Source organism: Nesoenas mayeri (assembly GCF_963082525.1).
Source record: "Nesoenas mayeri genome assembly, chromosome: 15".
In the NCBI taxonomy this organism is placed as follows: domain Eukaryota; kingdom Metazoa; phylum Chordata; class Aves; order Columbiformes; family Columbidae; genus Nesoenas; species Nesoenas mayeri.
The window spans coordinates 10,357,184-10,383,900 of NC_137559.1; the positions used below are offsets into that span (position 1 = coordinate 10,357,184).

At 50.6% G+C, this 26,717-nt stretch overlaps 1 protein-coding gene across 2 annotated transcripts in view; it reads left to right on the forward strand.

Annotated features, from left to right (window-relative positions):
- The window catches only part of TRAP1 (TNF receptor associated protein 1), a 29,459-nt gene extending 3,787 nt beyond the window's left edge, over positions 1 to 25,672 (forward strand). Inside the window, exons 1-18 of one of the 2 annotated variants that reach the window (XM_080353744.1) lie at positions 406 to 501; positions 5,197 to 5,364; positions 6,787 to 6,869; positions 7,264 to 7,404; positions 15,065 to 15,136; positions 15,876 to 16,036; positions 17,217 to 17,326; positions 17,512 to 17,585; positions 20,021 to 20,176; positions 20,559 to 20,679; positions 20,802 to 20,871; positions 21,253 to 21,400; positions 21,916 to 22,101; positions 22,700 to 22,838; positions 23,332 to 23,417; positions 23,951 to 24,096; positions 24,477 to 24,549; positions 24,837 to 25,672. In XM_080353744.1, coding sequence (XP_080209870.1) covers positions 435 to 501; positions 5,197 to 5,364; positions 6,787 to 6,869; positions 7,264 to 7,404; positions 15,065 to 15,136; positions 15,876 to 16,036; positions 17,217 to 17,326; positions 17,512 to 17,585; positions 20,021 to 20,176; positions 20,559 to 20,679; positions 20,802 to 20,871; positions 21,253 to 21,400; positions 21,916 to 22,101; positions 22,700 to 22,838; positions 23,332 to 23,417; positions 23,951 to 24,096; positions 24,477 to 24,549; positions 24,837 to 24,938 — 2,103 coding nt within the window. In that variant the 5' untranslated portion in view covers positions 406 to 434 and the 3' untranslated portion in view covers positions 24,939 to 25,672. Of the gene's footprint in view, positions 1 to 405; positions 502 to 5,196; positions 5,365 to 6,786; positions 6,870 to 7,263; positions 7,405 to 15,064; positions 15,137 to 15,875; positions 16,037 to 17,216; positions 17,327 to 17,511; positions 17,586 to 20,020; positions 20,177 to 20,558; positions 20,680 to 20,801; positions 20,872 to 21,252; positions 21,401 to 21,915; positions 22,102 to 22,699; positions 22,839 to 23,331; positions 23,418 to 23,950; positions 24,097 to 24,476; positions 24,550 to 24,836 lie in introns of those variants that run through there. The other variant, XM_080353743.1, reaches the window with a different exon arrangement.
- Positions 25,673 to 26,717: the final 1,045 nt, after the last annotated feature.

Genomic DNA, 26,717 nt, shown 5'->3' on the forward strand with positions numbered 1-26,717 from the left:
GCTGAGCCGAGCCGAGCTGAGCCGAGCCGAGCCGAGCCGAGCTGAGCTGAGCCGAGCCGAGCCGAGCCGAGCCGAGCTGAGCCAGTCGGGCTCGGCCCGCAGGGCCACGGGCCGGCGCTCAGGGATGCGGCTTCACCGGAGGAGCTCGGGCGGCGCCAAACCCGCGGGGCCGCCCCGGCGGCGGGCGCTGTCTGCACGTAGAGAGCGGCGGGACGGGGAAAAGCGGCCGCACGGGTGGGGAAAGGCCGCGGGGTGCCGGGCGGTGCGCGGCTGCGCCCCCGCCGTCAGGACCGGGCCTGGGGCTGCGCTGCCGGCTCCCGGACCCGCGGCGGGCCCCGCGTGACGTCAGCGCCCTTGCGCCACGGGCCAGCCGCCCGCCCCCGCCCCGTGACGCCATCGCCCGGCGCCGGCGGAGCGGGCAGGCGGAGCGCGGCATGGCGGCGGCGTGGCGGCGGGGGCGGTGCCTGGCGCTGCTGCTGCGCCCCGGGGCCCGGCCCGCAGGTGAGCTGGGGAGGCCCGGCCGCGCCGTCACCCTCCGCTACCGGGCGGCCGGAGTCCCGCGCGGAGCTCTGGCGGGCGGGGGCGCGGGCGCTGCGGGGACGGCTGCCGCCCCGCGGCCCGGCCTGTGGCACCGCCGGCTGCCGCGCTTTTCGCCTCCCCGGGGCTGCTCTCGCCCCCGAGCGTCGGGCCCCCGGGCCCGTGTGTGCGCACGGAGGTGACGCGACTCCCGGCGTGCTCAGCCGCCGCCCGTTCCCCGGCGGGCGGTCAGGGCCGTGGTGCCGCCCCGGAGCGGCTCCCGGCGGCTGCGAACGCGCAGCCCTGGTGCGGGGCGGCGAGTCCTGCGGGCCGTGTCGCTGTCCCGCCCGCTCCGTGCCCGCTGGCTCTGCAGGTGTAAGGCGTGTCCCGGGCGTGTGCCGTGCTTCGTGTGGGGCACGGAGCGCATCCGTGTTCATCTGCTGGCTCGTACAGGCTGTGTAACATGTCCAGGTTCACTTCCTGGCTCGCATAGATTGTACAACATGTCCAGGTTCATCTGCTTGCTCGTATAGGGCATATAACATGTCTACATTAATCTGCTGGCTCATATAGAGCATAGAGTGTGTCCAGGCCAGGTGGGTGCTGGAAAAAGAGTGGAAGGTGATGGTGTTTCTGTTCTCATACAAGATAACCTGAGAGATCACCCTGAAGCGTGTGCGTTTCCCGCTCAGGATTCCACCTGAGGGTCCTTGGCGGGATTGAGGGCTGAAAAAACCTGAACTCTGAGGTCTCGGCTCCAGGATGTGTTGTCTGGGCGAGGCCAAAGCGCACAGGTATGTGAATTGTCATTGACCGGAGCGTGGTGAGAAGCTTCCTGCACGTCTTCTCCCAGCTGTGAGCAGCCCGTGCTGTGCTCCGTATTTCCTTATCTGTCCTCTGGCTCCTAATCGACAGATTTGTAAGTTGTCAAAGTGGTCTGTGGTTTCCCTGTGGGTTACAAAGGGAAAATGTGACAGAGGAAATCGTGTGACAAATAGGGTTGCTATCAGGGGTAGATTGATAGGTTTATTGTGCCATCAAGTGCCACTTTGGTGTTTCTGGGCAATTCAGTTCTTCCACCGCGGAAATCCCCAGTGGTCTGTTAGCATTTGCTTCTGAGAAAAACACCGCATGCCTCTCTTGGGTTAGATATAGTCCAGCAGAGCCAGTTTTATTCCTTAACCTGTCGTTCAGGGGGAAGAAAAAAGTGAGCAGAAGCTGTGTGGGGTGGGAGTGAAGAGGAGGAGCAGGAGCTGGTGTCGTTCCACCTGGACGCAGTGGGGATCCCTGGCTGCAGGGACAGCCGTCCCTTCCCTTCAGCCACACAAAGCTGGCAGCGTTCTTTCTTGGCTCTCAGGTTGCTGAAGGCTGAAACTGGCACAGAGTTTTTCGGGAGGTGCGTTGTTCAGGCAGGGACTCTCTTCTGTGTAGATCCACACAGGGTTTCATGCCCAGCTAGAGAGTCCCTTCTAATGAGATGTGAGCTGGAAGCTCTCATTGCTAGTGCTCTTCTTTGCAAGAGCATCATCCTCAGGCTTGTGACTGCACAGCAGTCCAGCTATTATGGTAATTTCTGCTGACCTAAATTCTCCTCTTTGTTTTGAGCTGCGTACTGCTTTGTGCTCGATTTCCACCCTAAATTTCTGACTGGCGTTCCGGTTGGCTAAATGCTCGCTGCAGTCCGTTTCCCAGAAGAACCCGTGTTTCCTGGGGGCTGGGTGGGTTCAGGAATCACTGAGGCATCCTGGTGCCTGGGTTGAAAGGAGCCCCTGAGACGGAGGGTCCTTCTCTTTTCTGTGACATCTTCCCCGTGTGCAAGGCCACTTGTGGGCCATACGTACAGGATCACTCAGAATTCACAGAGAACTGGAAGCTAGAGAATAATCTGGGTGTCTGCTGTCTTTTACAGTGCAGGTGGGGCAGTGATGCAGATAGAAAGGTGTGTGGATTGTGATAAAGCTCAGCATTTGATTAACTTGATATAGAAAGACCTGATTTGCCTGAGCACATCACAGTGCTCAACTGGGGCAAGAGCCATTCCTTCCTTGTCTCTTGGTCTTAGGAATTTGTTTCTTGGGCTCATTCTGAGCATCACTTCACCTTGTTAACTCAGCAGATACTTTCTCAGTAGCTTTCATGTGCTGTGGGTTTATATCCAGAATTGCTGGGAGCCTTCCCCCTGCTACCCAGGCAAGGGCTCTGCAACAGACAAATGGTCTGAAGATGCTGCAGCTTGCATTTAATGGGCCTTGTCTCCAACTGGCACAGGACGGGCTGCTAATAAAGAATTGTAAGACTGAACATTACACAAATCCAGAAATCACTTTTGAATTGATCGGTGGTGCTACATTGTTGTGCTTTAGAGGCAGGGAGGCGAAACATGAGAATACATAAAAAATTGTAAGTAATTCTACTTTCTAGAGTCAGCTCATGTTTATGGGCTGGGAGGGCAGGTGACCTGTTTGTTGGCTCAGGGGCTCTGCTGCCTGGGGATCTGGTGACAGAAGTGGCCTTACAGTTAGCACGGAGCTGCTGCTGATCTGCTGCTCTTTTGGATCCTGGAGTCAGGGAGGGAGAACATTCCCTTTTATTTCTGCTGCTTGGGAAATGTGTGTGCATGTGTATGTACAAGTGCAGATTTTTCAGAGTATCCTACGCCATCTAGCATAAAATATGTAAACCCTGGGCTGACGGAGGCCCTTTCTCTCTGAAGCTTGATGGGCCGAACGGCCACACGGTGAGTTCTCTGCTGCTTTCCACTTCAGTCACCCGGGCTGTTTTCTTTGTTGCTTTCTCGAATGAGCCCAACAAAGGCAGTGAAATGAAAGATGAAGAACATGTCCTGTGATAAAGCAGAGCTGTTTGTGATGCAGAGAGCGAACAGTTATGTGTGTAGGAGGTGTTAAAATGCATTAAGAACTACTCGTGGGCTCTTTAAGGGCAGGGGAGTAATTCAAACTTCTGGCTGGAGAAGTGCATCTTGATTGAAAGCTTTCTGTGAGGGAGGAGGAAGAATGAGCACTGACAGCCTCATTGATCAGCTCTTGGGGATGAGGTGCAGGACCCAGAAGTGCTGTTAAGGCTCAGGGGTTTGGGTTCACCTGATCTGGAATGAGTGAGAGCCCAGCCAGATCCAGAGCAGCAAAACCTGTTCTCAATGACTGCCCTGGCTGTGGTACCTGCTAAGGTGGGCAGGAGTTTGCAGAGCGCTTGGGAAGGGAGCTTGAGACCTCCCGAGATGAGCTGGAGGACAAAGGAGGATATTAGTGAAAGGGCTGGGATGCTGAGATCACTCAAGGGCTGTGACAAGGTGGAGGAAGGTTCGGGAGGGCGCTGGGCTCTGCCAGCTTGTCAGCTGTGACGGCCAAAGCAGCAGTTTTCAGGGAGGTCACAGGTGCGCTGCAGGGACTCTGACCATGCCAGTGGTTCTCAGTTCAGTCTTGTGTGGTTTTGTACCCATTCACCTGAAGAAAAGACACCTTGGAGATGTGCCTCTTGCAAGCCCTGGGGTGTAGGGTTTGCCTCCATTCCTTGCTTGATGAAACAGCCTGCAAGCACAGAGCGAGCTGTAAGAAAAGCCTTGGGCTTGTCACTGCTTCCAGCCACATTTGCTGTGTATCCAGATTCTTCCTGGTCATCCTGGTCACTTCTCTGCCTCCCAAAACAGCCCCATCCGTTTATGTTTGTGGTTAGGGCCTGGGAAGGCCAAGTGACCACCTGCCCCCAGCACAGCTCATGTTCAGAGCCCCCTGGGCTCTCGTACTTCAGAGATCACACCAAGTAACTGGCTTTGGACAGAGCTCTGTAGTGCTGTAAACTGTCCTTTTGTGGCTGGGTTTGGCTTTGTTTCATCCCCCAACAGAGAGAAGACTGTTCGGTTCACCTGGGAACAATGAATGGAAGGAGGAGAAGTGGGAATCCCAGCCCTTAATGGGGGTTGTGCTGTTTCCTGACTTGACATTTTCCCCACTGATTGCTTTGCTGACCAGTGGCTTTGTTGCTGCTTATGCCAGAGCTGGCTTTGTTGGAAGGTGTGCTCCCTGTGCTCTGTTAATTGTACTCAAACAGGCAAAGGCCAAATATTTATTGCCATAAAGTAGCTGTTCAGCTGGCTGATAAAGGCCAAACAGGGTTGGCTGAAGTTGTTCTTAGATATGAGAATGAGCTTGTTGTAAAGGAGCTGATTGCTGTTGGTGGGATGAAAGTGAGGAAATAGATTTTGGTCCTAGATGTAGGTGTTAGTGCTGCACCTGGAGAGTCTGCATGTGCAGCAGAGGCATCTCTGGGAGCTGCAGGCTGCCTTGCTTGCACCGGGGTTTACTTTTTCGCTGGTAGTAATGTGGGAGTTGAAGTGTTCCCCATTGTCTTCAGCTTGGCCAGGTAACAGCAATGAAAGCTGCAGACTGCCTCATCCTCACCAGTTAATTCATTGTGAAAGCTACTAATTGTCATCTTCTAGCTAGAATTTTAATTCAGCAGAGACAGTCTAAAGTGGCACCTTGCCCTCCTGATGCAGTGAAGGCAATGCTGGAGGGAAGCAGTGGGTTTTGGATTGCGAGGGAACTTCGCCCATGCTCAGACAACGTAACTCCCCACGGGATTACTTAAAAGGCACCTTTGAAGAGTGTTGCTGCTGATACTTGTGATTTATACTGAAATATCTTTAACTGTGTCTTCTAGCAAAAGGAGCAGCATGTCTCCAAAGACAAATACCCCGTCATTGGAGCCTCCGGTACAACGTTTCTGCCACCAGCATTTCTGCTTTCCGGACGTACAGCACACAGACAGCGGAGAACAAGGAAGAAGAGCCCCTGCACACCATCATCAGCAACACGGAGAACGTGAAAGGTGGGCACAAACACAGATGTCTCGTGGGAGCTCTCTTGGGGTGCGGGCAGACCTGGGACAAGCTCTGGTGCGGCCGTGCCCTGACCGCGAGGCTGAGTGCTCTGCGGTAGTGGTGCTGCTTCTGGAGGAGCTGCGGGTATTGGTCACCACATCCGAGCTGGCAGAGTCGAGTCTGAACCTGAATTGCACCCTCTTGCCCCTAAAACTGGAATGTGTAAATCAAAATGGCCTTTACTGAGAAATGAGGCCATCAAGACTGCAGGAAGAATTTGCATCTGTGGGCTTACCCAGGCAATTGACGGTCGTGCATATGCGTGGAGGTTCCACGGGCACTAGAATTTGCCTGAAAAGAGACTTTTTGTCCCAGAAGCAAGCTCTGCCTGCCCAGATCTTTGCTGTGGATTGTGGGTGGCTAATCCTGGTGTCAGCCTTTTAGTTAGAATGAATTGCTTTGCGCATCTCTGGGTGCTTTATAGCAAAGTCACACGAGTTATTCAGGCACGGAATTAGCATCTTAGTTCCATGCTCTCATGGTTTTTCTGGCAGGTGCTTTTGAGGCTGCCAGGCCGTGAGTGCTGCAGTGGGGTGATGCACTGCTGCCCACACCCTGGCTTGCCCTCTCCCTGGGGAATGCACGTCCTCACCAGCAAGGCACGGCAGAGGTGATGCGTGACCCGTGGCTTTCCCCATGTTGTTCGGATCTCTCTCATGCCTCTAGCAGGAGAAAAGCTATTTTTAAAAGGCCAAGGATGGTCTTTCAGATGAGATGTTTTGTAGTAGTATTCTTTCTGAGGAAAATTCTCTTTCTGGGCACAGTTATCTACCTCCATAAGTGGCCATACGTATGCACCGCCTTCCCTGCTCCACAGAGACATTTGAGAATCTGCCTTTTTCTGCTTAAGGTTCTGTGTATCGTTTAGACATGAGAAATGCTACTTGGCTGTAGTAGCTCATGGAGCAGGGCATCTGCAGAGGGTTCCCTTGAAAATGTAGTCAAGGAAGAGTATGGAAGGCAGACTATAAACCACAGGAGGCACTGGAGAGAGCAGTTGGGGTTTGCATGGAGCCACGCATTAGGAGCAAGGGGAGTCAGCTTTCACTTCTCATTTACTGATTGCTCTGCAGCCCAGGCTTGGTCAACAATTTGCAGGTACTGCAAGCTTTGACTGCCTTGAGTTTCATGTGCAAGGAGTTGAGGTGCAGGAGCTGAGTGTCTGCTTGGCAAAGCATGCTGCCTCATCAGGGTGTGTAAACAACACCTTTCTTGTCATCTTCTTGGAGGCCACAGCTACCTGTGCCCCATCCTGCTTCATGCTTTTGCTCCTGGGAAGCTGAAGCATGTGGTAAGACTGCAGTTTCGCCTTCCTTCCCAAGAGAACCCTGGTGAAGTGCCTTAAAGTTGTGTTTGCGATTTTATTCTAGGGGCAGCCTCTAAACATGAGTTTCAGGCTGAAACAAAGAAACTGCTGGACATTGTTGCCCGTTCCTTGTACTCGGAGAAGGAGGTAAGACACCCACTTCTTGCTGGTAGACTTTCTGTTGGCAAAGCCCTTCTCTGTGTTAAGGGTACATCCAAAACAGTTGAGCTGGGAGAATACCTGCTCAGTTCCCAGCAAGTCCTGTGCTGTTCACATGCCACACTTTCTTGAATGCAGTTTTCTTAAAGACACCTTGAAAATGTGTTTTCAAAACAATTTGTAAGTATGGCCAGGTAACTCAGAGCCTCTGCACTTTCATTTGCGTTCAGACAAACTGTTCTCCTGGCAGATAATGGGGAAACACCGTTCTTCTGTTGAGCTGAGAATTACTTTGTGAGCAGGCAATGAGTTTCCAGGTCTCTGGGAGTCCTGGGCAGTGGCCAAGGCCACACTGCAGTGTGAGGTTGTGTCTCGTCCCCAGGTGTTTGTCCGGGAGCTGATCTCCAATGGCAGTGATGCGCTGGAGAAACTGCGTCATCGGCTGATGGCAGAAGGGAAGGCCTTGCCAGAGATGGAGATCCATCTGCAGACAGACAGTGGAAAGGGAACCATCACGATCCAGGTATCTCCCTTTGGTAACAGGAGAGCGTTACTCCCTGCTCTCACATCACTGGCCTTTGTCCCCTGAAGGATTGGTGGGAGCTGAGTGGCAGAGCAGTCCTGTGGGTTCCCAAGCCTGCCTGGAGAAGTGTTCTGTCCTCAGCTGGACTCTGGTTCACAAAGCTGTAACCTCAAGATTTGATGAGAAACCACCAATTTATCTGCTTCCCACTTGTCCCCATAGGATAATCAGCTGCTCCTTCCTTCCTGTTAGGAACTACCAGTAGCTTTTCTCCCAGTACCTTATCTGGTGCACTTTCCAGGTTGTATGTGCATTTGTCACTAGTGAAGTTATGAGTCTCATTTCACCCTGGCCTTTTGGAAGGAATTCTGTCGCTGCCTGAGGTGTCAAGTGTTAGCTCACAGACCTTCCCTCTCACCTCAGTTGCTGGGAGATGTTGGGGTGGTGAGAAGAACCTTTCATTGCTGATTGTCTCTGTCTCCTCCTGCTCCAGGACAGATCAAGTCCAGCTGGTGCTGAGGCTCTGCCCTAACGTGGAAGTGGGACTATAGATTGCAGCAATACCGTAGCACTCATCTGTCCTCCCTTCGGCAGCCATGGTTTTGATTGTTCCCTACTGGTGACAAAATGCTTAGTAGGAGGGGGGCAATGGGTGTAAGCGTGCTGGCCTGTGGGCCGCAGTGTGGGGAGGGAAGGTGGAGCTGGTCCTTCTCTTTGTGCTCTTGTTTGTGGCTATTGTCCAGGGTGGAAGGCTCAGGGTTAGTTTCGGTGTTTTCTTGGCAAAGTTCTTAATGCAAAGAAGGCAACTGGTGACTTTCCTCGTGAACCAGCGTCAGCCGTGAGAGCATAGCTGTGGACTGTTCTCAGGAGAGTGGAGAATGATGCAGCCAGCAGTGTGTGAAGCTGACCATTGCCAAGTCCAGGGGAGATGTGGCACACACAAAGCATGTGGTCTGATGTTTTTCACATGGGACAAAAGCACTTGCTGTTGGAGGCTGCTCAGTTATTTTACATTTCTGTTTCTCTGCCGAACAAGCAGCTGCCGTTGCCATGGGGAAGTTAGTGATCGTCAGTGGGCAACACAATCATCAACCCAAAGATTCTAAAACCATAATGCAGAGGCTTTGCTATTCCTCTCACACCTGACTATTGCATTTTTCTGGCTGCTGTGTAACACCTGATTCTTTAATGAGCTCTCATTTAGCCCCTAGTAGTGTGTCATTACTATCTTGCTCTCATCTTTCCCTTCTGAGATCGTGGTGGACGTGTAGCCTCTCACTCCATCAAGACATTCGTACAGCTCATGTCCTGTAACTGGCAGTTTGGCTGAGAGACCTGTTTGCCCACACCGCAGACAGGGGGCATCTGACGTCACACCCAATTAGATGTGTTAGGGATTTGTCTTTTTATAACCCCCTACCTGGTCGCTTCTGCATCTCTAATGCAACTAAATGAGTCTTAAGTAGGAGGCTTTTAACTGCAGCAATACTGCGCTCTGAGAAGGGAGAGAGAACAGCGCTACTCCAATCCCTTTTAATAGGTTTGCCTTCTCAGTAGTGCCTAAAGCTCCTTACCTATAGTGAAGGGTTTATTTATAACCTCTTGACGAAACATACTATATGTAACGATTACTTTGAACAAGCCTCATTCTAAACATTTCCGTACCTTTCAGGAATGCAGAGGTGCAAAAAATCTTGCCTGCAAGGATTGATGCAGAGATGGGCCTGCCCCTTAGTTGCTGTTTTGTTGCCTGTACTCACTAAGACTCACCAACACAGAAGCGGCAGGTCACTTCTGTGGTCCGCAGCAACAGTCATCACAGTTTCTTTTAGAAGGGTCCTATTATCTGACACTGACCTCTAGGTTCTTGTCCTCAGATCTTCACGCTGCTCTTGGCCCGTGGATCTGCTGGGTCTCTCCCCGTCCCTTCCAAACGCTGTAGTATCTCTGTGTGCCATGAGCTGAGAAAAGACAGGTCTGTAATGTGCGATGGCCTCTGTTGCAGGCGTGTTTCTGGAGAGGATTATCGAGCTCCAGTAAAGGACTGCATTTGTCTCTGTTAAGTGACTGCAGTTCTGCTTAATTCTCTGCCAGGACTGAATTTCAGTTGTAAGCATAGCAAGATCCAGAATTTTAACCTGATGTCCTCATTCAGGAGTGTCCTGCCTAAGCATTGCCAAGTGTTGTATCTGCTAAGGGGGAAACGTGCACTGTCTAGTCCACTGGATTACACCACCTCAGTTTCTTCATTGAAGTCCTTTTGTTTTAGCAAATTCTGCAGTTTCCTCCACCCCTTTCGAAACTGCCTCATTCTGTTTCTAGGACAGCTCCATCTGGTAGCAGCCACAGACTGCAAGGCCAGATCTCTTAACAAAATCCACTTGAAAATGTCAGGGCTGTGTTTTCAATGAGGACAGATCTGCAGAGCTCTGCAGTTCTGCATGCTAAGGCTTTACAGACATGCTTTTGGACCCATTGAGGTGGGAAAAGAACCCTTCACAGACCCCAAAGCCCTGTGACCACAGAACTCTCCTTCAACACCCGCGTGGGGCTCCCCACAGCAGGCGCTCGGCTCTGGCGCAGTGGGTGTTGCTGCTGCGCAGCTCTGCCGTGCTGCTGTGTCTGGTGGTCGCCCTCTGTATGAGCTCAGGGATGGAGCTGTGCTCATTGCTGAGGATTAATTTAGGGCTTGGAGAGTGCTAACCGGTTAGAGGAAACTGAAATGTTTGCAGAGCTAATAGCTGCTGCTGCTGGGTGAGGGAGCGTGACTGCTGTTTGAACACAGGTAAGCAGTGTAATTGCTGCTAGAGCTTGGGCTGCACAGTTCTCTTTGCCGGGCTTTCTTCTCACTGTTGCAGTCATCCAGAATCAGTGTCTGTGAAGCCACAAAATAACAAGTTTGCTGTGTTTGGGAGGAGTTAAAATGACTGCAAACACCACTCCTCTCTGCAACAGCTCCCTGTATCACTGAGCAGATCTCTCCTGGCTTACGAGTTATAAACACTCTGCAACAACGTCTTGCAGACATGTGGGCTGTCCTGAGTCTCCGGTAGGAACTGGGACGTTTGGGCGGTAGCAGTTCAGTGCAGGTGCACCCACACATCCAGCAAAGCTTCGTGCAACTGGGGAGCTGGTCCCCCTCGCACTGGGCCGTGTCCTGGCTGCCGGGCTGCGGCAGGGACAGGGTGACATCCTCAGCTGCAGGCAGTGCTGCCGCATCCCTCTGACACCGGCTGGAGGGAACAGGAGGGGGACAACAGTGCAGGTGGAGGAGTAAAGCTGTCTGTACTTGGACAAACCTGCGGTGGAATTAAGCTTATGTGGATGTGCTGCTGCTTGCAGGGGTGGGTTAGAGCTTCCAGTTGTTGCATCATCTTTAACAAATAAGCCAGAGAACCAGAAATATAAACGCATCTCAAATAACCTGCGGCCTAGGGAAGGAAGTGCAGAATCTTTTCTTCCCCTTCATGCCAGAATAAGAGCACGTCACATTTAGAAATGAGAAATTCCAAGTGGATAAAAGGAAGTACGTTTCTAAACAGCGGATATTTAGACCTGGATGGGTGGAGGCTGAGCCTGTAGCAATGCTCAGCATTGTTGAAAATTAACACGGGGTATTGGAAAGGAAACCTCGGGCTCTCTGCTTTGCACAGCTTCTGTGTACTAGACCAGGATTACCTTGTATATGTATGCATCATTTTTTGTGCCTTTTCTTCCACTCGTGGCTGCTGCAGGTGCTGTATTGGTTCTAAACCAGAACGCTGCTCCAGCGCGGCTGCTCTCCTGGTCTTATGAATTTCAAGTCTCTTTGAGCAGGATATTTAAATTAGGGGGCACACTTGCTAAACAGACATTTTGGGGTTTTATTACCTTATCAGTTGGTGAAAGCAGCATGTCCTTATTTTATAATGTAGTCAGTGTTCTTCTGATGCCCTGTTGAGATTTTGCACTGAAATGTTTTTCAAGTGTTCATTTGGCAACAAAGCAAAATGAAAGGCACAGTAGCTCAGACATGTACCTCTAACTGCAAGCACTTCAGATACAGCCGTGGCAAAGGCAGCAGTTAATGGTTAGTTAATGGATTGCTTGTTTTAACGAGACTCTGCAATACCTTAAATTGGACTTGGGTAATGAGCAAAGATGTTACATTGCATAGTTTTGCTGGTAAACAAGAACGTAGGTAATTTGTTGATGTAAACTAGATTTGTTGCTGTAATTATGTGCAGTTTGTTTTTGCTTTACCAAAAAGTATGAGATGAATACCAGAGCTGTGGACTGACTGATGAGACAGACAGTGGGGCCAAAGATGTTGCATTACCCCTCTGCCAAGGAAGACGGAGGCACACAGGCTGCGGAACAAGCACAGAGGATTTCACGCTGGGAGCGGGAGGTGCTGCGTGCTCGGCAGTTATCCAGCCGTCCTTACACAAAACGGTCACTGTTTGCAAACGTCCAGCACCCACTCCACGAAGGTTAGAGCAAAGTGCAGAGGAAGCACAGAGGTCCCGAGCAGTTCACCCGTAGCTTTTGTATCTGGGAGGCTGCCACACACAAAAAAAAGACGCTAAAATTGGTGTTTGTCTGCTGTGTCTACAGGGGAAATGTTACTTAGTTTAGAGGTGTAGTTCAACAGATGTGTTCGTAGTGCTCTTCATGGTCCCTTGGGAGATGAGCTGAAGGTCTGTAGCCTGTTGAGTTGTCTGGCAGAGGGACAGGGGGAGGCTGTTTACTTTGCACCCTAAGAAGTCCCAGAAGGGAAATTCAACCGGGCAAGTAGATTGTTGTTCTGCTGAGTAACAGAAGGGCTTCTGTAATTAACCTTCAGCTAATGAAGTGTCAGTGCACTGAACTGTATTTCATGGTATACAGTGGTTTGTTTCTCCAAGCTTTGGAGAAGCATTTGGCACTTGGAACTCTGAACGTATCCCTCACGTCTTATATTTTTGGGAGCCCTGTGTACGATTTGCTTTGTGCTTTTACAAATAACTTTGCTGTGGCTATTTTCAGCCTGATACAACTTTTCTTGCAGGCTGAAGGTGGGGCTTGAAACTGTCTGCAGGGGCAGAAAAATGGCGATATTGATGGTGGAGCAACGGCGGTCCTTGCATTTGTGCTGGCCGATTGCGGGTAACAAGTGTTTGAAGAGGGATGCGTGATGACACGGTGGTTCCTGGCAAAGATGCCAGAGGCCGAGCAGCAGCCTGTGCAGCGCGGGGCGATGCAAGAAGGGCCGTGCACGTCCCACCAGCCACTTCCTCGGAGCTAATGCTGCCAGCACTTGCGTGGCCAGCCCCAGGCAGGCTGTTTGTGGGCAGGTTCCTCCGCTTCCCGCGGCTGAAGAGGCCCTGCCCTGCAGAAGCCGAGCTCCCATCTCTCCGCCGCCACTTCGCTCCCTGTTCCCAAGCAGCCCCATGAGGCGCAGGCAGCCCAGCAGCAGTGGAAGGGCAGCCGCAGGAAACGTGTGCGCGGCAAGAGCGTTTTCAATCCTGATGGCGTTTCCATCATCATCCGCCCAGGTGTTTTCCTGCCGTAGGAAATGTCGGCTTTGCCAGGATCTCTGGCCAGCCACCTAAAAACACTTTCCGCTTTCCCTGTCAGCGGCTCAGCACCGTCAGGGGAGCAGAGCATTTTGAGTTGTGCTCTCTTTGTTCGTTGCGATTCACCACCATCAAACCCGTCTCCAGGAACTGTCGTTAAGTATTTTGCAATAAGTTTGGCAGGGAGTTTGGAATTCAATAGCTAAATAAATTCACGAGGTAGCGATGGATTTTTTTAACATACTGGAATTTGGGAATGACATGCTGTGCTATAAATAGGAGTGGATCAGAGGAGTTAACAGCTCTGTTCAGGGTCTGGCATGAACAAAACCTGAACCAGATGCTGAAATTTTTTCTTTCTGGCTTTTTCTTCCCTGGGGGAAGGGACTATGTCAGATTCCTGAGATTTTGCCATACTCTGTTTGTTTTTCCTGGCTTTTCATCTCCCACTGTTGAGATCTCACTGGGCATCATCCCTCATCTCGGCCCAGATGACTGCCTGGCTTTACCATATTTAATCAAGGGGAAGGTGTTGCTGTTCTATGGCTTGTTGCAGATGCAGAAAAATGTCTTAGCCACATGGCACCTCACTCAGTAACCCCACAAGCTGACCACAGTTCGATTCTTCGGTGGCGTTAAACACTAGACTAAAAAACATGTACTGACATTAACTTAATTTGCTAGTGAATAAGCCAAATAAATGCCCCACATGGGTGGTAGAGGCATGCTGTGCCAGAATTCATTCAGGCATCTCACCTCCGAGCCATCAAGCAGCAGCCAGCTCTGCTCTATAGCTCGTTTTGCTGACTGCTGCGTGCCGAATGCCCCCCGCGGTAACCATGCTGGGAGCATCGGGCCACCTCGGGATGCGCAGGCTGCTCTCTCCTGTGATACCTGCGCTCACAGTTACTCGGGTAGGGCTGGACTCCTCGTGTGAACAAGAATAGCCTGTCACTTGGCTGATTTTCACAGTGCTGTCACCTTACAGAGTGGCTGCAAGGAGTGTTTCTGTCAGGTAGAGGAGCTGCTGGGATGTGAGAGAGGGAATAGCACTTGGTTTTCAGGAGTGGCATTGTGGAGGGCGTTAGCCCGTGCCTTGCTTCTGTGCAAGATGTGTGTGGAGCAAGTCTGAAAATACATCGGGCTACAAGGTGGGGAAGATTTTTGTTGCGGTCCTGTGTGACAGGGTGGCCATTTCTAGTTGAGGTTTGCTGTTATCTGTGTTCCTTGGGGTTGTGCAAATGTGTTGTGGCAACAAATGAAGTTGCAGCCTGCTCTGAGGCTTGTTGCAGCCTTTTCTGGATGGTGCTGCTGCAGGGTCTGCTGCCCGAGGTGTGCACTGGCAGCAGGCAGTTGTTTATCTGCGTGCAGGAGTGCAAATCTGGATTAAAGTGGGGAAGACAACAAGCCTTGTGCCTCTGGAGCCTGGACAGAGCACTGTGGGGTGAGTCAGCGTGCTGTGCTTCCAGCTGCGGGTGGGCTGTTCCCAGAGACACCACAATACCCAGCTGTTGGGGACCTGGGCACCGAAATCTTTATACTCAGGTCTTGTGGAGTTTAATGTGAGGGGGAGAGGAGGAAGAAAAAGACAGAGCAGATGGGGATCAGTGAATGTGGTGCTTGTAGGCAGAGAGTTAAGGGATTCACTGCTCTGCCACTGATCCCTGGTGTGAGGGCATCAGTTCCCCATCTGCGGATTGGAAACAAGCCGTTTCTCGCTGCTCCTCAGTTCCCCTTTCGATTTGTTCAGGAATTGAAACTCTGTCCATGTACAGTGAGGCTGTGCCTGTGTTGGGATCTCTTTCCAGCACTCTCATCCTGTGCATTTTTAGAGGGTTGTAGCAACCAGCCTGTCTTGGCATGGTTTTGTTTTCTCTCAATAAAGGGCTCAAGTCTTTTAACTTTGTGGTGGTTTATAGCGACAAGGCAGCTGGCTGCCCCTTGGAGCTGTGTGGCTTTGGCACCCGCTGTCCTGACGATGTGCAGCTGCAAGTCTGCTGTTGCATTTACTGCTCTGCTGGCTGGGAGGGTGTGGGAGTCAGAGGCAGAAGCTGCTCAGGTGCTGGTTGCTAAAGCACCACTTCTCTACTGATGTTTCAGCTGCAATTGCTGTTTCTTTTCAGGACACAGGTATTGGGATGACCCAGGAGGAGCTGGTTTCTAACCTCGGTACCATTGCTCGATCGGGCTCAAAGGTAACTTGGGATGAGGCACCCCTTCTTCCCCCTTAGAAAGGTCTGCTCCAATTACAGGCACTTCTGTTCTCCCAGTAGTTTCTCATTCCATTTCGTCTCTTGGCCCCCAGCCCAGCTGTGAAATTATACCCCTCCTGGAAGGTAAAACCTACCTGTGGAGTCTTCTAGCTCCTAGTGGTCTCTGCCATGTGCTGTGAGAGGCCTGTGGTGCCCAGGCTAATGGGCACCTGCGTGTAAAGCTGCTGCAGCTGGCTGCCCTTGCTCCCAAAAGCAAATGCCTTCCTCCCCACACCATTGTTATGGAGGGGCACATGCTTGCTCAGAATTCACCCTGTGAACAGGAGGGCAGCGGCTGCCTGCTTGTGCTGGCAAGTTTTTATATATTATGTGTACCTGATTCTTTTTTTTCCTTCTCTGGAGTCACCGTTTTAAGGTTTTGTGCTCCTGACTGACTGAGCTCTCACTTGTTTTCTTTTACTGCTAGTGACAGTGAGTGTTGCCCTAAGCAATGCTCCGGTTCCAGAGGTGCAGTCCCTGTGGAAGAAACCCTTTTTCTTGGGCACCATCCTCAGAACACTGATGGCAGAACTGTGGGATGAGGGTGCTGGGCTGCCAGGACTGCGGTACCTGGCGTAGGCCTGGGTCAGTGCATGAGAAACCCAGCTGGAGGATGGGTTGCAGCCTCCCAGGGGTACCTGAGCTTACTGCACACTGGTTTATATCTCCTTTGTTCCTCCAGGCTTTTCTAGATGCTCTGCAGAGCCAAGCTGAAGCCAGCAGTAAAATCATTGGCCAGTTTGGAGTGGGTTTCTACTCAGCCTTCATGGTGGCCGATAAAGTGGAGGTGTTCTCACAGTCTGCAGAGCCGGGGAGCCCAGGCTACCACTGGTCATCGGACGGGTAAGGCTGCAGCGTGGGATTGAAGCCTGGGGGGCTGTGACCAGACTAGGCATGGACTGAAAGCTCTGCAAAGCAAGACAGGGCTTGTGTTGTCTTTCATGACTGGGCTTACTGGTTTAGATCCTGCTCAGATTCAACAGGGTAACAGAGTGTGGCCAAATGTGCCAGGGTGAAAACAACAGGGACAAACTGGCTTTGTCAGAGCAGGTGTGTTGAGGACAAAGAGAGTACCTGCGTCTCCTGTTCTGTCTCTGCTGGCAGGCACTCATCCTAGCGGTGCCCCAAACTGCAGAGACAGATTTAATCTCTTTGGTGCCCTGTCTTTTTGCTGGGGGGCACCCGCAGTAGGCAGGGCTCGTGCAGTGCCGTGGCTCTGAGACACGTGCCTTCTGTAGTTTGGATCTGCGCTTATCCTTTGCTTTTTGCTTGAAGTTGCAAACATCTGTGATGGCGAAGCTGTGGACTTCTGGACTGTGTTGAAATTGTATCTCCTGAGGGTGAACAGCCCTGCATCTCCATAAAACCTCCTAGGAATGAAGCTTTTACTAAGTTATTCACATCTTTTGAAAAAAAGGTCTCGTAACTGAGACATCAGCCTGTCCTGGGCTGCAGGCGTGCTGCTGTGCGCTGCGCTCTGCACTGCTGGATGCCTGAAGGCTCACTTGTCCATCACCGGTGCTGTTTCCCCTCTGCTGGTCAGTGCTCTCACCAGTGTTTGATCCCCATGTGGCATTCACATAGCAGAAGGGTAGAAATGGTTGTCCAGAACGAGCACAGCTGCTTTTCATTGTAACCTGTTACCGCCTACGCCAGTGGAGATACGAATGGGGCCCACAAACCAGTCAGAGCTGTCAGGGAGAAGGCAGAAGCCTGGGTGGGTCACTGCAGGAAATGCAGGAGAGGTGCTGAAGGCTAAGCCCACGCAGCCTGAAGTTTGTTTGAAGTTTGCTTCCTTTTCAGTAAAGGCTGGTGGTGTGTCCTGGGTCTAGAGTTTCTGTAGGGAAGGCAGCCACATGTTTTTGGGGCACTTCTCAGAGGCACAGAGATCATTCAGGATGGTTTGCCTTTTCCTCTTGATGCTGAAGTGTTGTGTGTGCTCTTAGTTTAATAAAATATTTTAATGTCCCATCATGGATGTATCTGAGGCACAGACTGACATGGGGTCTGTTTCTAATCCTAGTTCAGGGATGTTTGAGATTGCAGAAGCATCTGGTGTCAGAACTGGGACTAAGATTATTATACATCTCAAAGAAGACTGCAAGGAGTTTGCAAATGAGGACCGAGTCAAGGGTGAGTGGAGGAAGGAGGTGCTGTTACCTGCTGAGGGGCTGCGTGAGGTCTCTTGGTTCTCTGTGAGCAGGAGGTGAATTTACAGCAGCTTCCTCTCCTGCAGCACCTTTCACTTGCTGTTACTGAAGCAATTCTTCCTCTGTTGTTTTCACAAACATGACTTCTCTGTCTTATTTTCATTCCAGAGGTGGTGACAAAATACAGCAACTTCATCAGCTTCCCACTGTATCTCAATGGGAGAAGAATTAACACGTTACAGGTGAGCAGGAGGGCCACAGGCAGGTCACTCGTGGAGATGAACCACTGTGATCCTCCACTGGAGATGGGAAACAGCATAAGGCTGCTGTTCCTGAAAATCAAGGCAGGATTGTCCAGGATATCACAGACCCTGTAGCAATCAGTTAATTAGAACAAGAGGAGACAATTTCTCAGAAGTCATGCCTGGTACTGCTTGTTTGCATTTGTTGGAGAGAATTCATGCAGATTAGCTAAGCAGTTTTTATTTATAATTGTCTTCTAGATCTTCCCTTAATCAGAATGATATTTCAGTACTTTGTAATACTTATTCTAACTGTTTAAGCCAGGTAGTATGCTAGTGGTGCAGGGTTTTCTCATATCACTGGTGTGCTGACACCTCTTGCTGCAGTTCTCTCTGTCCTTCAGCGTGGGGTAGCCAGTGCCAGTGAATGGTTGGTTTTCATAATGGCTCAGCTCACAGCCTGATTTTCTTCACAGCACTGCTTGATGCTGGCAAGTTCTGACCACTAAAACTTATATAGCAGCCAGATCCATTTTAGTCAGAAGCTCTTGGCCCAGTTGCAACAATCACCTAGGTGAAGTTAATTATCTACAAACGAAAAATCTATTAATCATTTTCCTCCAGCATCTCCTTTTTCTGCTTGGTTAAAGCTTCTTTACCTAAGAGAGCAAGTAGAGAGTGTGTGTATGTTGGTTTTGTTTCCTGGAATGTGGCACTGAATGCACAGACTTTCAAGACTGTACTTAAATATTTTATCATGTTAATTTATCTAAGGTTCTGTAATTGGTGTTATTAGTCACTGATATTTATTTGGATTCCTGCATAATAGTGTTTGTTCCAAAGGCTTTCTAGCTGTTTTCCTTAAGTTACAAAACCAGAAATAGATGTAGACAGCTGTTTGCTCTTTCTACCTGACAGTCAATAGAACAGACTCCCTAGAGAAGACTAGTACTAGAGTAAGGGGTGAACTGCCCTTGATAAGAGTCATGTACTTTTATCTTCTTATCAGAAAGTCTTTTTTCCCTTGGGATACAGCAACGGCATTGTTCTCATTATGCTCCCATTTCAAGCCTTTTCTTTATCCAGGATCTTGTTTTTGCATTTTTCCACACATCAACATCAGTTCACTGTAAACAGACCCATGGTTAGTTCCCTGGTATGGGTTTTCCTAGATAAGCTCTTGAATGCTTGCCATGTAGCTGACAATGTGGAGTTAGAGGCTTTTCTGGTCTAATTGTGATAACTGTGGCTACAAGTAAACCTCTGGGAAAGCGGCGCTTCACCCAGCAACAGCTGCTGTAAAGCACGTTCGTACCCAGTTGAGACTGTAATCCTACCTGTGATCCTGCAAACCCTCTAGGATGCCTGTGTGTGCTGGAAATGTTTTGAAGCCACCTGTGGAACAAGACTTTGGGGCAGAAGAAGCTTTAAGGAGTGTGGCAGCACAGCAGGGCTGCCAGAACCCTGAATCCCCTGGAGGGATGGGCTGGATGTTTGTATTACCCCCAGTGATCACTCCTGTCACTCATTAAGGCTTGAGCAGAAAAGAGTGGCGGTGAGTGATCTTCACCTGAGGGGAAGCAGGAGATTCTTGGTTGAGTCTCAGTGCTTGTTAAACAGGCAGAACCTCCCGTGTCTTTGCTAGATGCCAGTCTTGTGCTGAAGTACTGAAAATGTAAATGCAGTGTGAGCCTGGGTTGGATGCTCCAGACAGCGCTGGGGGCTTTAGAGCAGCAGCAGGTGGAAAGCGTGGCCAAGGGGAAGGACGTGGACTGGAGGTCAGGATTTCAGTTCACGTTTTGATGTGTGAAACAGTACTGCTGGGGCACTTTCTGCCCCTGCAGCAGGGGTGGCCGAGTGGTTCACAAAGCACCTCCTGAACTGCTCAAAAACAAATCAGCAGAAAACAGGCAATTGTGGAGTTGCTTCACCAGCACTCAGCTGACATTATGGTGGGATGGTGGCCTCCATCAGGGAGACAGGCTGGTTGCAACAGATCCACCCGCTTAAACTTTTGCTTTTCTTTTGCTTGTTGGTCAGGCCTTGAGATACTTGACCACTTCTGCCAGTCAGCTGAGCTGTGGTAGCTGCCCAGGATGCTCTTGGCCAGTAGCAGGTGTGAATCAGTGCATGTTAGCCAAATTCCTTTTGTTTTGGCCTAAACAAAGCTGCCCTAGGTACGTTGCAGTGCAAGAGCACCTCTGTGGGAGCGGACCTGAGATTAGCTGAGGGGCAGTAATTTGTTAGTCTGTGATAAAGGGCCTGAACCATAATTCATTCCGCTGCCCTCGGTCTGCGCAGAGATTTTGGATGCTTGAAAAATCGTACTTCCTTACTCAGTGCCCCAGAAGGAAAGCGTAACTCTGAAGGAAGAACCCTGCACTGTGAGGCCACAGGTCTTGATAGCTGACGGGAACTCATCTCTTCATCCACAGGCACTCTGGATGCTGGACCCAAAGGACATTGGCGAGTGGCAGCACGAGGAGTTCTACCGCTTCATAGCACAAGCTTACGACAAGCCCCGCTACATCCTGCACTACAAGACTGACGCTCCCCTCAACATCCGCAGCATCTTCTATGTGCCTGAACAGGTACGTGCCCTTCTGTCCAGGGAACAGTGGGACACCCGCCCAGTTGCTCAGAAGAGGAGAGAACAGGAAAGCTCCTTAAGGAAAGGGGGCAGCTACGACTGCAGAATGGCAAGGAGGAATATCCAGTGTGGCATCTGTGCGGTGGGCTGGGTGCCATGGGATAGTTATGGGGTTGTTGAACCACAGGAGGAGTGGGGAGATGGCTCTGGTAGGTCCCTAGGGAAGAGAGGCAAGATTTCAGCTCTTGCTGGGTTCAGCACTGGTAAACAAGACTGCATTGTGGCCTGGTCAGCTGGTGTAGCCACAGAGATGGGGCAGCACAACGTATAGCTGGGCACCCTGCACAATGCTGGTGTTACCCTTCTGTCTCTTGTTCCTGCAGAAACCATCCATGTTCGACATCAGCAGGGAAATGGGCTCCAGTGTTGCCCTCTACAGCCGTAAAATTCTCATCCAAACCAAAGCTGCAGACATCCTGCCTAAGTGGCTGCGTTTTCTTCGAGGTGTGTGCTGCGATCGGGCTTAGCAGGCTGTGGAGCTTCCACAGGGGGTGAGGCAAGGGGCTGCCTTCCTGAGCCTGGCACTTGTGTTTGCCTCACTGTTCAGGGGTTGCTCTGTGTTCCAGGGGTTGTGGACAGTGAGGATATACCCCTGAACCTCAGCAGGGAGCTGCTGCAGGAGAGCGCCCTTATCAGGTAAGCAAGAGGTAGATCCTGTGGACTGCTGAGGCTCTTCCAGCTTCTCGCTGGTTGAGGAGGGGACATTGTGGGATAATTACAGGGACTTGGAGGGACCTGGTATGGAAGCTGCAGCATTTTCATTCTTGAATTTCTGTAGCCTGTGAGTTTTTTCTCAGCCATGCTGATCACATCTTGAGATGTGGGAGCAGTGTCCTGTGTCATACAGCTTGCTGCTGCCTGCTTGGGTATGTGTCCCTCATGTCCTAGGCTGCCTTTCAGTATTTCTGATCTACGGTGGTAACAGTGGATTTGCTCTTTAAAGTGTCTGATCTGCACCACCAAGTGGTGTGGAAAACAAAACCCAGCTGTCCTTAAAAAGGCTTGTTCCTGCTGCAGGAAGCTCCGAGATGTTTTGCAGAAGAGAGTGATCAAGTTCTTCATTGACCAGAGCAAAAAGGACCCTGAGAAATATGCCAAATTCTTTGAGGACTACGGGGTTTTCATGAGAGAGGGGATTGTCACCATAGCAGAGCAGGATGTCAAGGTACCAGAACTCCTGAAGCACTGCAGCTGTTGGGAAAGAGTATTGGCTCCTACCGTGACCTGGGATGAGGGGGGCTGCCACTTCTCTGTGAATCTTATATGCCCATAACTTGTGTTCCTGGGTCTAACAAGACCTACGTGTTACCTACATGTTCTCTAGTGCCTTAACTCTCACTCTTTCTGACTGGGTGCTGCTTCCCACTTAATTTGAGATGCTGCAGATTCTCTGTACCCACACTGTTGTCAGCCCTCCCTGATGCAACATGAACAGGGCTTTCCTCTGCTGTTGTCCTCTGCCTGGATTCCCGTTTCCAGGAGAGCTTGACCTACGTCCTGTGTAGGTCTCTCTTCTGCCTCCTTAATATCTGGAGCAGGAAAGGAGGGACTCAAAATCCCCTGAGCCTTTTTGCAGGGCTACAAACAGGCCTGCATGCTACACAGCAATGTCTTGGGGCTGGGATGGTCAGGTAGAGCATAGTCACCTGTCCTCTGCTCACAGAAGCACTTTTCTTTCAGGAGGACATAGCAAAGTTGCTCCGTTATGAATCATCTGCGCTGCCTGCAGGCCAGCTGACCAGCCTGAACGACTACGCCTCCCGCATGAAGGCAGGGAGCAGAAACATCTACTACCTGTGTGCACCCAATCGGCACCTGGCTGAGCACTCCCCATACTTTGAGGCCATGAAGAAAAAGGAGATGGAGGTGGGTGAGCAGTGTGCCATGGCCATGGGAACACCCAGAGCTGCTACATCAATGGTCAGGGCTCCCCTGGATCTTGGAGCTGAGCAGGGCAGAAGCCTCTGACAGACCCCTGTCACTACTGTATCTTTGCCCAAGCTCCCTCTGTCTGTGCTCAGACTGGTTACTGCAGCGTGAGGCCAGGAAGGACCTGTCACACGCTCTGTGCAGGCAGGTTGGGACTTGTGCAGACACCTAATTCTGACATCTGTTTAATACCTTTGCTGAACCCCAGAGCAGGAGCCTGGGAGCTGCTGTGCAGGGCTGGTGATGGGGTTACAGGTGTTCTCTGCAGGCAGGTGGCCCTTTCAGGACGGGAGTTGGTGCTGGTTCTCACTCTCCGTGGGGCAGCAGGACTTGTTCAGCTGCAGACCTGCCACCCATGGTGACAAAGCACTCCAAGGATTTGCCTTCATTTGGGGCCCTGAGCAGTAGTCACTACGGGGTTGAACCTGCTAATTTCCATTGTGATGTTCTTGTTGTTTGGTGTGGAGTTGCCTTGGGAAGGAGGAAATGCTGTTACATCCCAAACAAGGTGTTATTGTCCCTTTTTTTGGCACAGGTCCTGTTCTGCTATGAGCAGTTTGATGAGCTGACACTCTTGCACCTTCGGGAGTTTGACAAGAAGAAGCTGATCTCGGTGGAGACAGATATTGTTGTTGATCACTATAAGGAAGAGAAGTTTGAGGAGAGCCACCCAGGTATCGTGAGGCTCCCCTGGCCCTCACTGCTGCCCTGTGCCAGACAGCAAGGGGTCACCGCCAATGCTTGTGCAGCTCCTGAGCGTGCAAGCAGGAGCACTCCTTTCCATTCTGCCATTTTCATGCTCTGAGGCAACTTGCAGTTTTTGCAGATCCCTTTCGTCCTGTGTGATCGAAGTTTAAGGGATTTGCTAATTTAAACAGATGGAATGTCATATGCAGGGTTCCCATGATGTGAGTTTTAACAACACGCACACGTCTGGTGCCCTGACAGGCAGGCAGGCACTGGCAGGGCATGAACCTGTCCTCTCTGGGTACGGCACGATCTGGAATGAGGCAAATATGTAGATGTGTGCTGAGTGTTGCTGCCTTCCCATTTCCCCAAGAGAATAGATAAATGGAAGTATGAAATGGATTGAGCTCAGAAGGAAAGCTCACTGTCCGTTGGCCCACCATAAATGCATGCTCAGATGTGCCCTCTTTCCCCTACTAGCTGCAGAGCGTCTGACAGAGAAAGAGGCGGAGGATCTGCTGGCCTGGATGAGAAATGCCTTAGGCTCTCGTGTCACTGGTGTTAAGGTAGGTATTCTGTGCCTGGATAACTGAATACAGGAGATCCAGGGAGTTAACAATCTAGGGAAAAAAGATGGTGGTTGATTGCTGATTTGCTGTCACAGATTTTTATTTGAACCCTGAGAGAAACCATTGTCCATGCCTCCACTGTGTAGATGTATGAATGCTGACATTTGTGATTTGGATAATCAGCGTGGCAGCAGAACAACCACATCTTAATGTGTAACGATCAAGCCCATTTTACTAGCTCATGCTCAGGTTAGCAGAAGAACAGGCTGGTGAGTGTCTTGCCTGTGGACTAGAAAGGCTTGTTGGCAAGAAGTGCTTTGGGTCCAGCTGCGAGCTGCTACCTGTGGACCAGTGGGGCCATTTGAGCCCCCAGCTCTCCTGCTGGTTTATGTAGCTCCTGTGGGGTCGGGACGGATTGTGCCAGGGCTTGGTGTGGATCTGTGCTGAGGAGAACCTGAGTCCTTGAATCTCCCCCACCTCTGAGCCATCTGTGTTTTCCATCTCAGCACTGACTGCTGGTTTTGCCACAGGTGACTACACGGCTGGACACCCACCCCGCCATGATCACTGTGCTCGAGATGGGGGCTGCCCGCCACTTTCTTCGCATGCAGCAGCTGGCCAAGACCCAAGAGGAACGTGCCCAGCTCCTGCAGCCCACCCTGGAGATCAACACAGGGTAAGGAGGAACAACACCAGTGCTAAGCCTGGGACGCCACAGTCTTTCTGGGGTGGAGGCAGAGAGGCTCCCAATTAGTGGAGCCCTCCCCGTTAGGTGCAGTGTGTGCTACAGTGTCTTAATCTGTGAGGCTGCATGGCACAGTTGACTTGAGCCACCCACACACACTGTCCAGCCCTCTGAGCTCTTGGGGCTTACAGGGACAGAAAGGGAGAGAAGAGAGAAGCCTCCAGAACAGGGGAAAGGAAGTTGGAGTTGTTTTGACCTGTAGGTAGAACCTTTTCTGCCCCACCTCAGCTTAGCTACTCATTCTGGAAATAGATTTCTCATTGTGTTGAAAAATACCAAGTCTCCATCTTGATCTCTCTTGTTCTCAACAGGCATGCTTTGATTAAGAAGCTTAATGAACTGAAGGACAGTCAGCCTGATCTGGCCCAGCTGTTGCTTGACCAGGTGAGAGCCAGGTCTTCCTCAGGGGTGGCCCCATCCTCCCCAGAGCCAGCTTGCAGACCACGTGTGGCAGGGAACAGGGTGAAGCCGTTGCAAGCAGGAATCACATCCTTCTGTGGTCCCTACTCTGGGTATTTCTGTTACTTGTGGTCCACATGTTTTCATACCAGACAACCTAGAAGACATGCTTGGTCTCAGCATGCAAGTCCTGGAGAGTGACATTCACTTCCCCTCCAGGTCTCATCCAGCTTGCACTTGCTGCTTACTTATTGGTTTCTTCTCTTTTTCAGATTTATGAGAATGCCATGATAGCAGCAGGACTGAATGAGGACCCCAGGCCGATGGTGAGCCGGCTGAACGAACTCCTCACCAGAATCCTGGAGAAGAACTGAGCCCCAGAAGACTGAAGGATGAACTCTGTGCTGATCTCTCTTTAAGTGCAGTCACTCTGTCAGCTCTTGCAGCATCTGCTTGCAGGCGCTGTGCAGCAAGGGGTTCATGTGGCAGAGAGCCAGGGAGAATGACAAGGACTTCAGTCCCTCGCTGCACATGGAGGAGCCAGTTGTAATTATTAGATCGTGTGTCATCATCCTGTTCAAAGTGCGATGTTCATAGTAGGAACAAAATCCAGAGGTTGCTACTAAATATGCCAAATTTCTGACACAGGCCTGAAGAGTCTTATTTCATACTGTTTCTAGAAATGGCCTTTACCGAAACAGATATTGTCAGCAAGATTCCCAGTTGTGTGTGTGAATACACCACCCCATCCACTGAGACCCTGTGCACCATTGCGCTCCAAACAAGAACTGACAGAATTAATTAATTTATTAAGAAACTTCCACCTCTGACCAGGCAGGAGGAGTTGGCTGTTATGGAGATTGATTGCTGCCATTAGCAGACGCACATACTGTTGGTAGAACGTGTCACTACAGTGCCATGGCAGAGAAGATCACCAAGTTGCTGGATAATTGAGTTCATCCTGGTCTTGTTGTGGAGAAAGGAAAGAAACTGGGAAACAGCTTTCCAGTGTGTGGCTTTCTAGAGAGTCTCCAGGGATTTTGCCTCTTCTGTGGGATAAACTGCATGTCTAGCTGATCTGTATTTATGATAAATAAACTCCTCTGCTTTTCCAGACCTTTCCACTCTTCTCTCTTCCCCCTGCTGTGTTGGACTTCTTGTCTTCCAGCTGGTGCTTTGTCGGTTCTTCTCTCTTCAGATGCTGCATGGTTCTTCAAGGCATCAGGTACTGGACAGTGTTGGGAAGAGAGGGCTGTGAAAACAGTAGGTAGCAGCAGAGAGTGTGGAGGGAAAATAGGAGAATCTGCAGCTATGAACCCTGTTAACCTTGCTTTTGAAAATGGAATTTAGCCATTTTAATCCTTTCTGAGGAGCAGTGGCCATTCAACAGAAGAGGCCTTTGGAACAGAAAATGTGTCTGATTTGTAAGAATTCTTTCTGCTGCCCAGTGAGGGCTCGGAGGCAGCTGTGATATTTGTTTAGCTTATCTTAAAATTGCCAGATTAAGATTCTGAAACTGGATTTGGGTAACTGCTTGGATGCTCTGCTGGCCAGGACAACCTTCAGCTCTTTCCCTGAATGCCATGAGCTGCGGTAAGCTAAAGGAAGGCTGACTGTGCAAAGAGGCATGAAAAGGGTCTGCTGCGTAGAGTACCATTGTAGAATTTTTATTAACATTACCTGAATTTCATTTTTATTCAGATGCAGAAGAGGAACTAAAGTGACAATTCAGAGGGTGTTGAGAAGGACAGGGAGCCACCCTATACATCCGTAGGGTAGCTGTGTAGCTCAGCTAGAGGCCACAGGTCTTGATCCAGCTTCTGGTAAGATATGGATGGCATCTTTTGATCATGCTGGGATTTCTTGATTGTGCAATAATGAAATACCCTTAAATTGTCCATACTCAAAGATTGGAAGACTAAGCCAGTCACTAAGCTGGCAGAGGGATCTCCAACTTAGAAGAATCTCATGCCAGCTTGTTTGGTTTCCTGGCTGTAAGCAATGCTGAACCCTGCTTTGTGTAGAAAAATTAACCTACTTCGTTTTTTACTGGGACCTTATTAACTGCTGCGTGTCTCTTTAGTGTTGTTTTTGGGGTGTTTTTTTTGTTTTGTTTTCTTTTCTACAAGTTAAACTTTGTGTGCTGACAAACT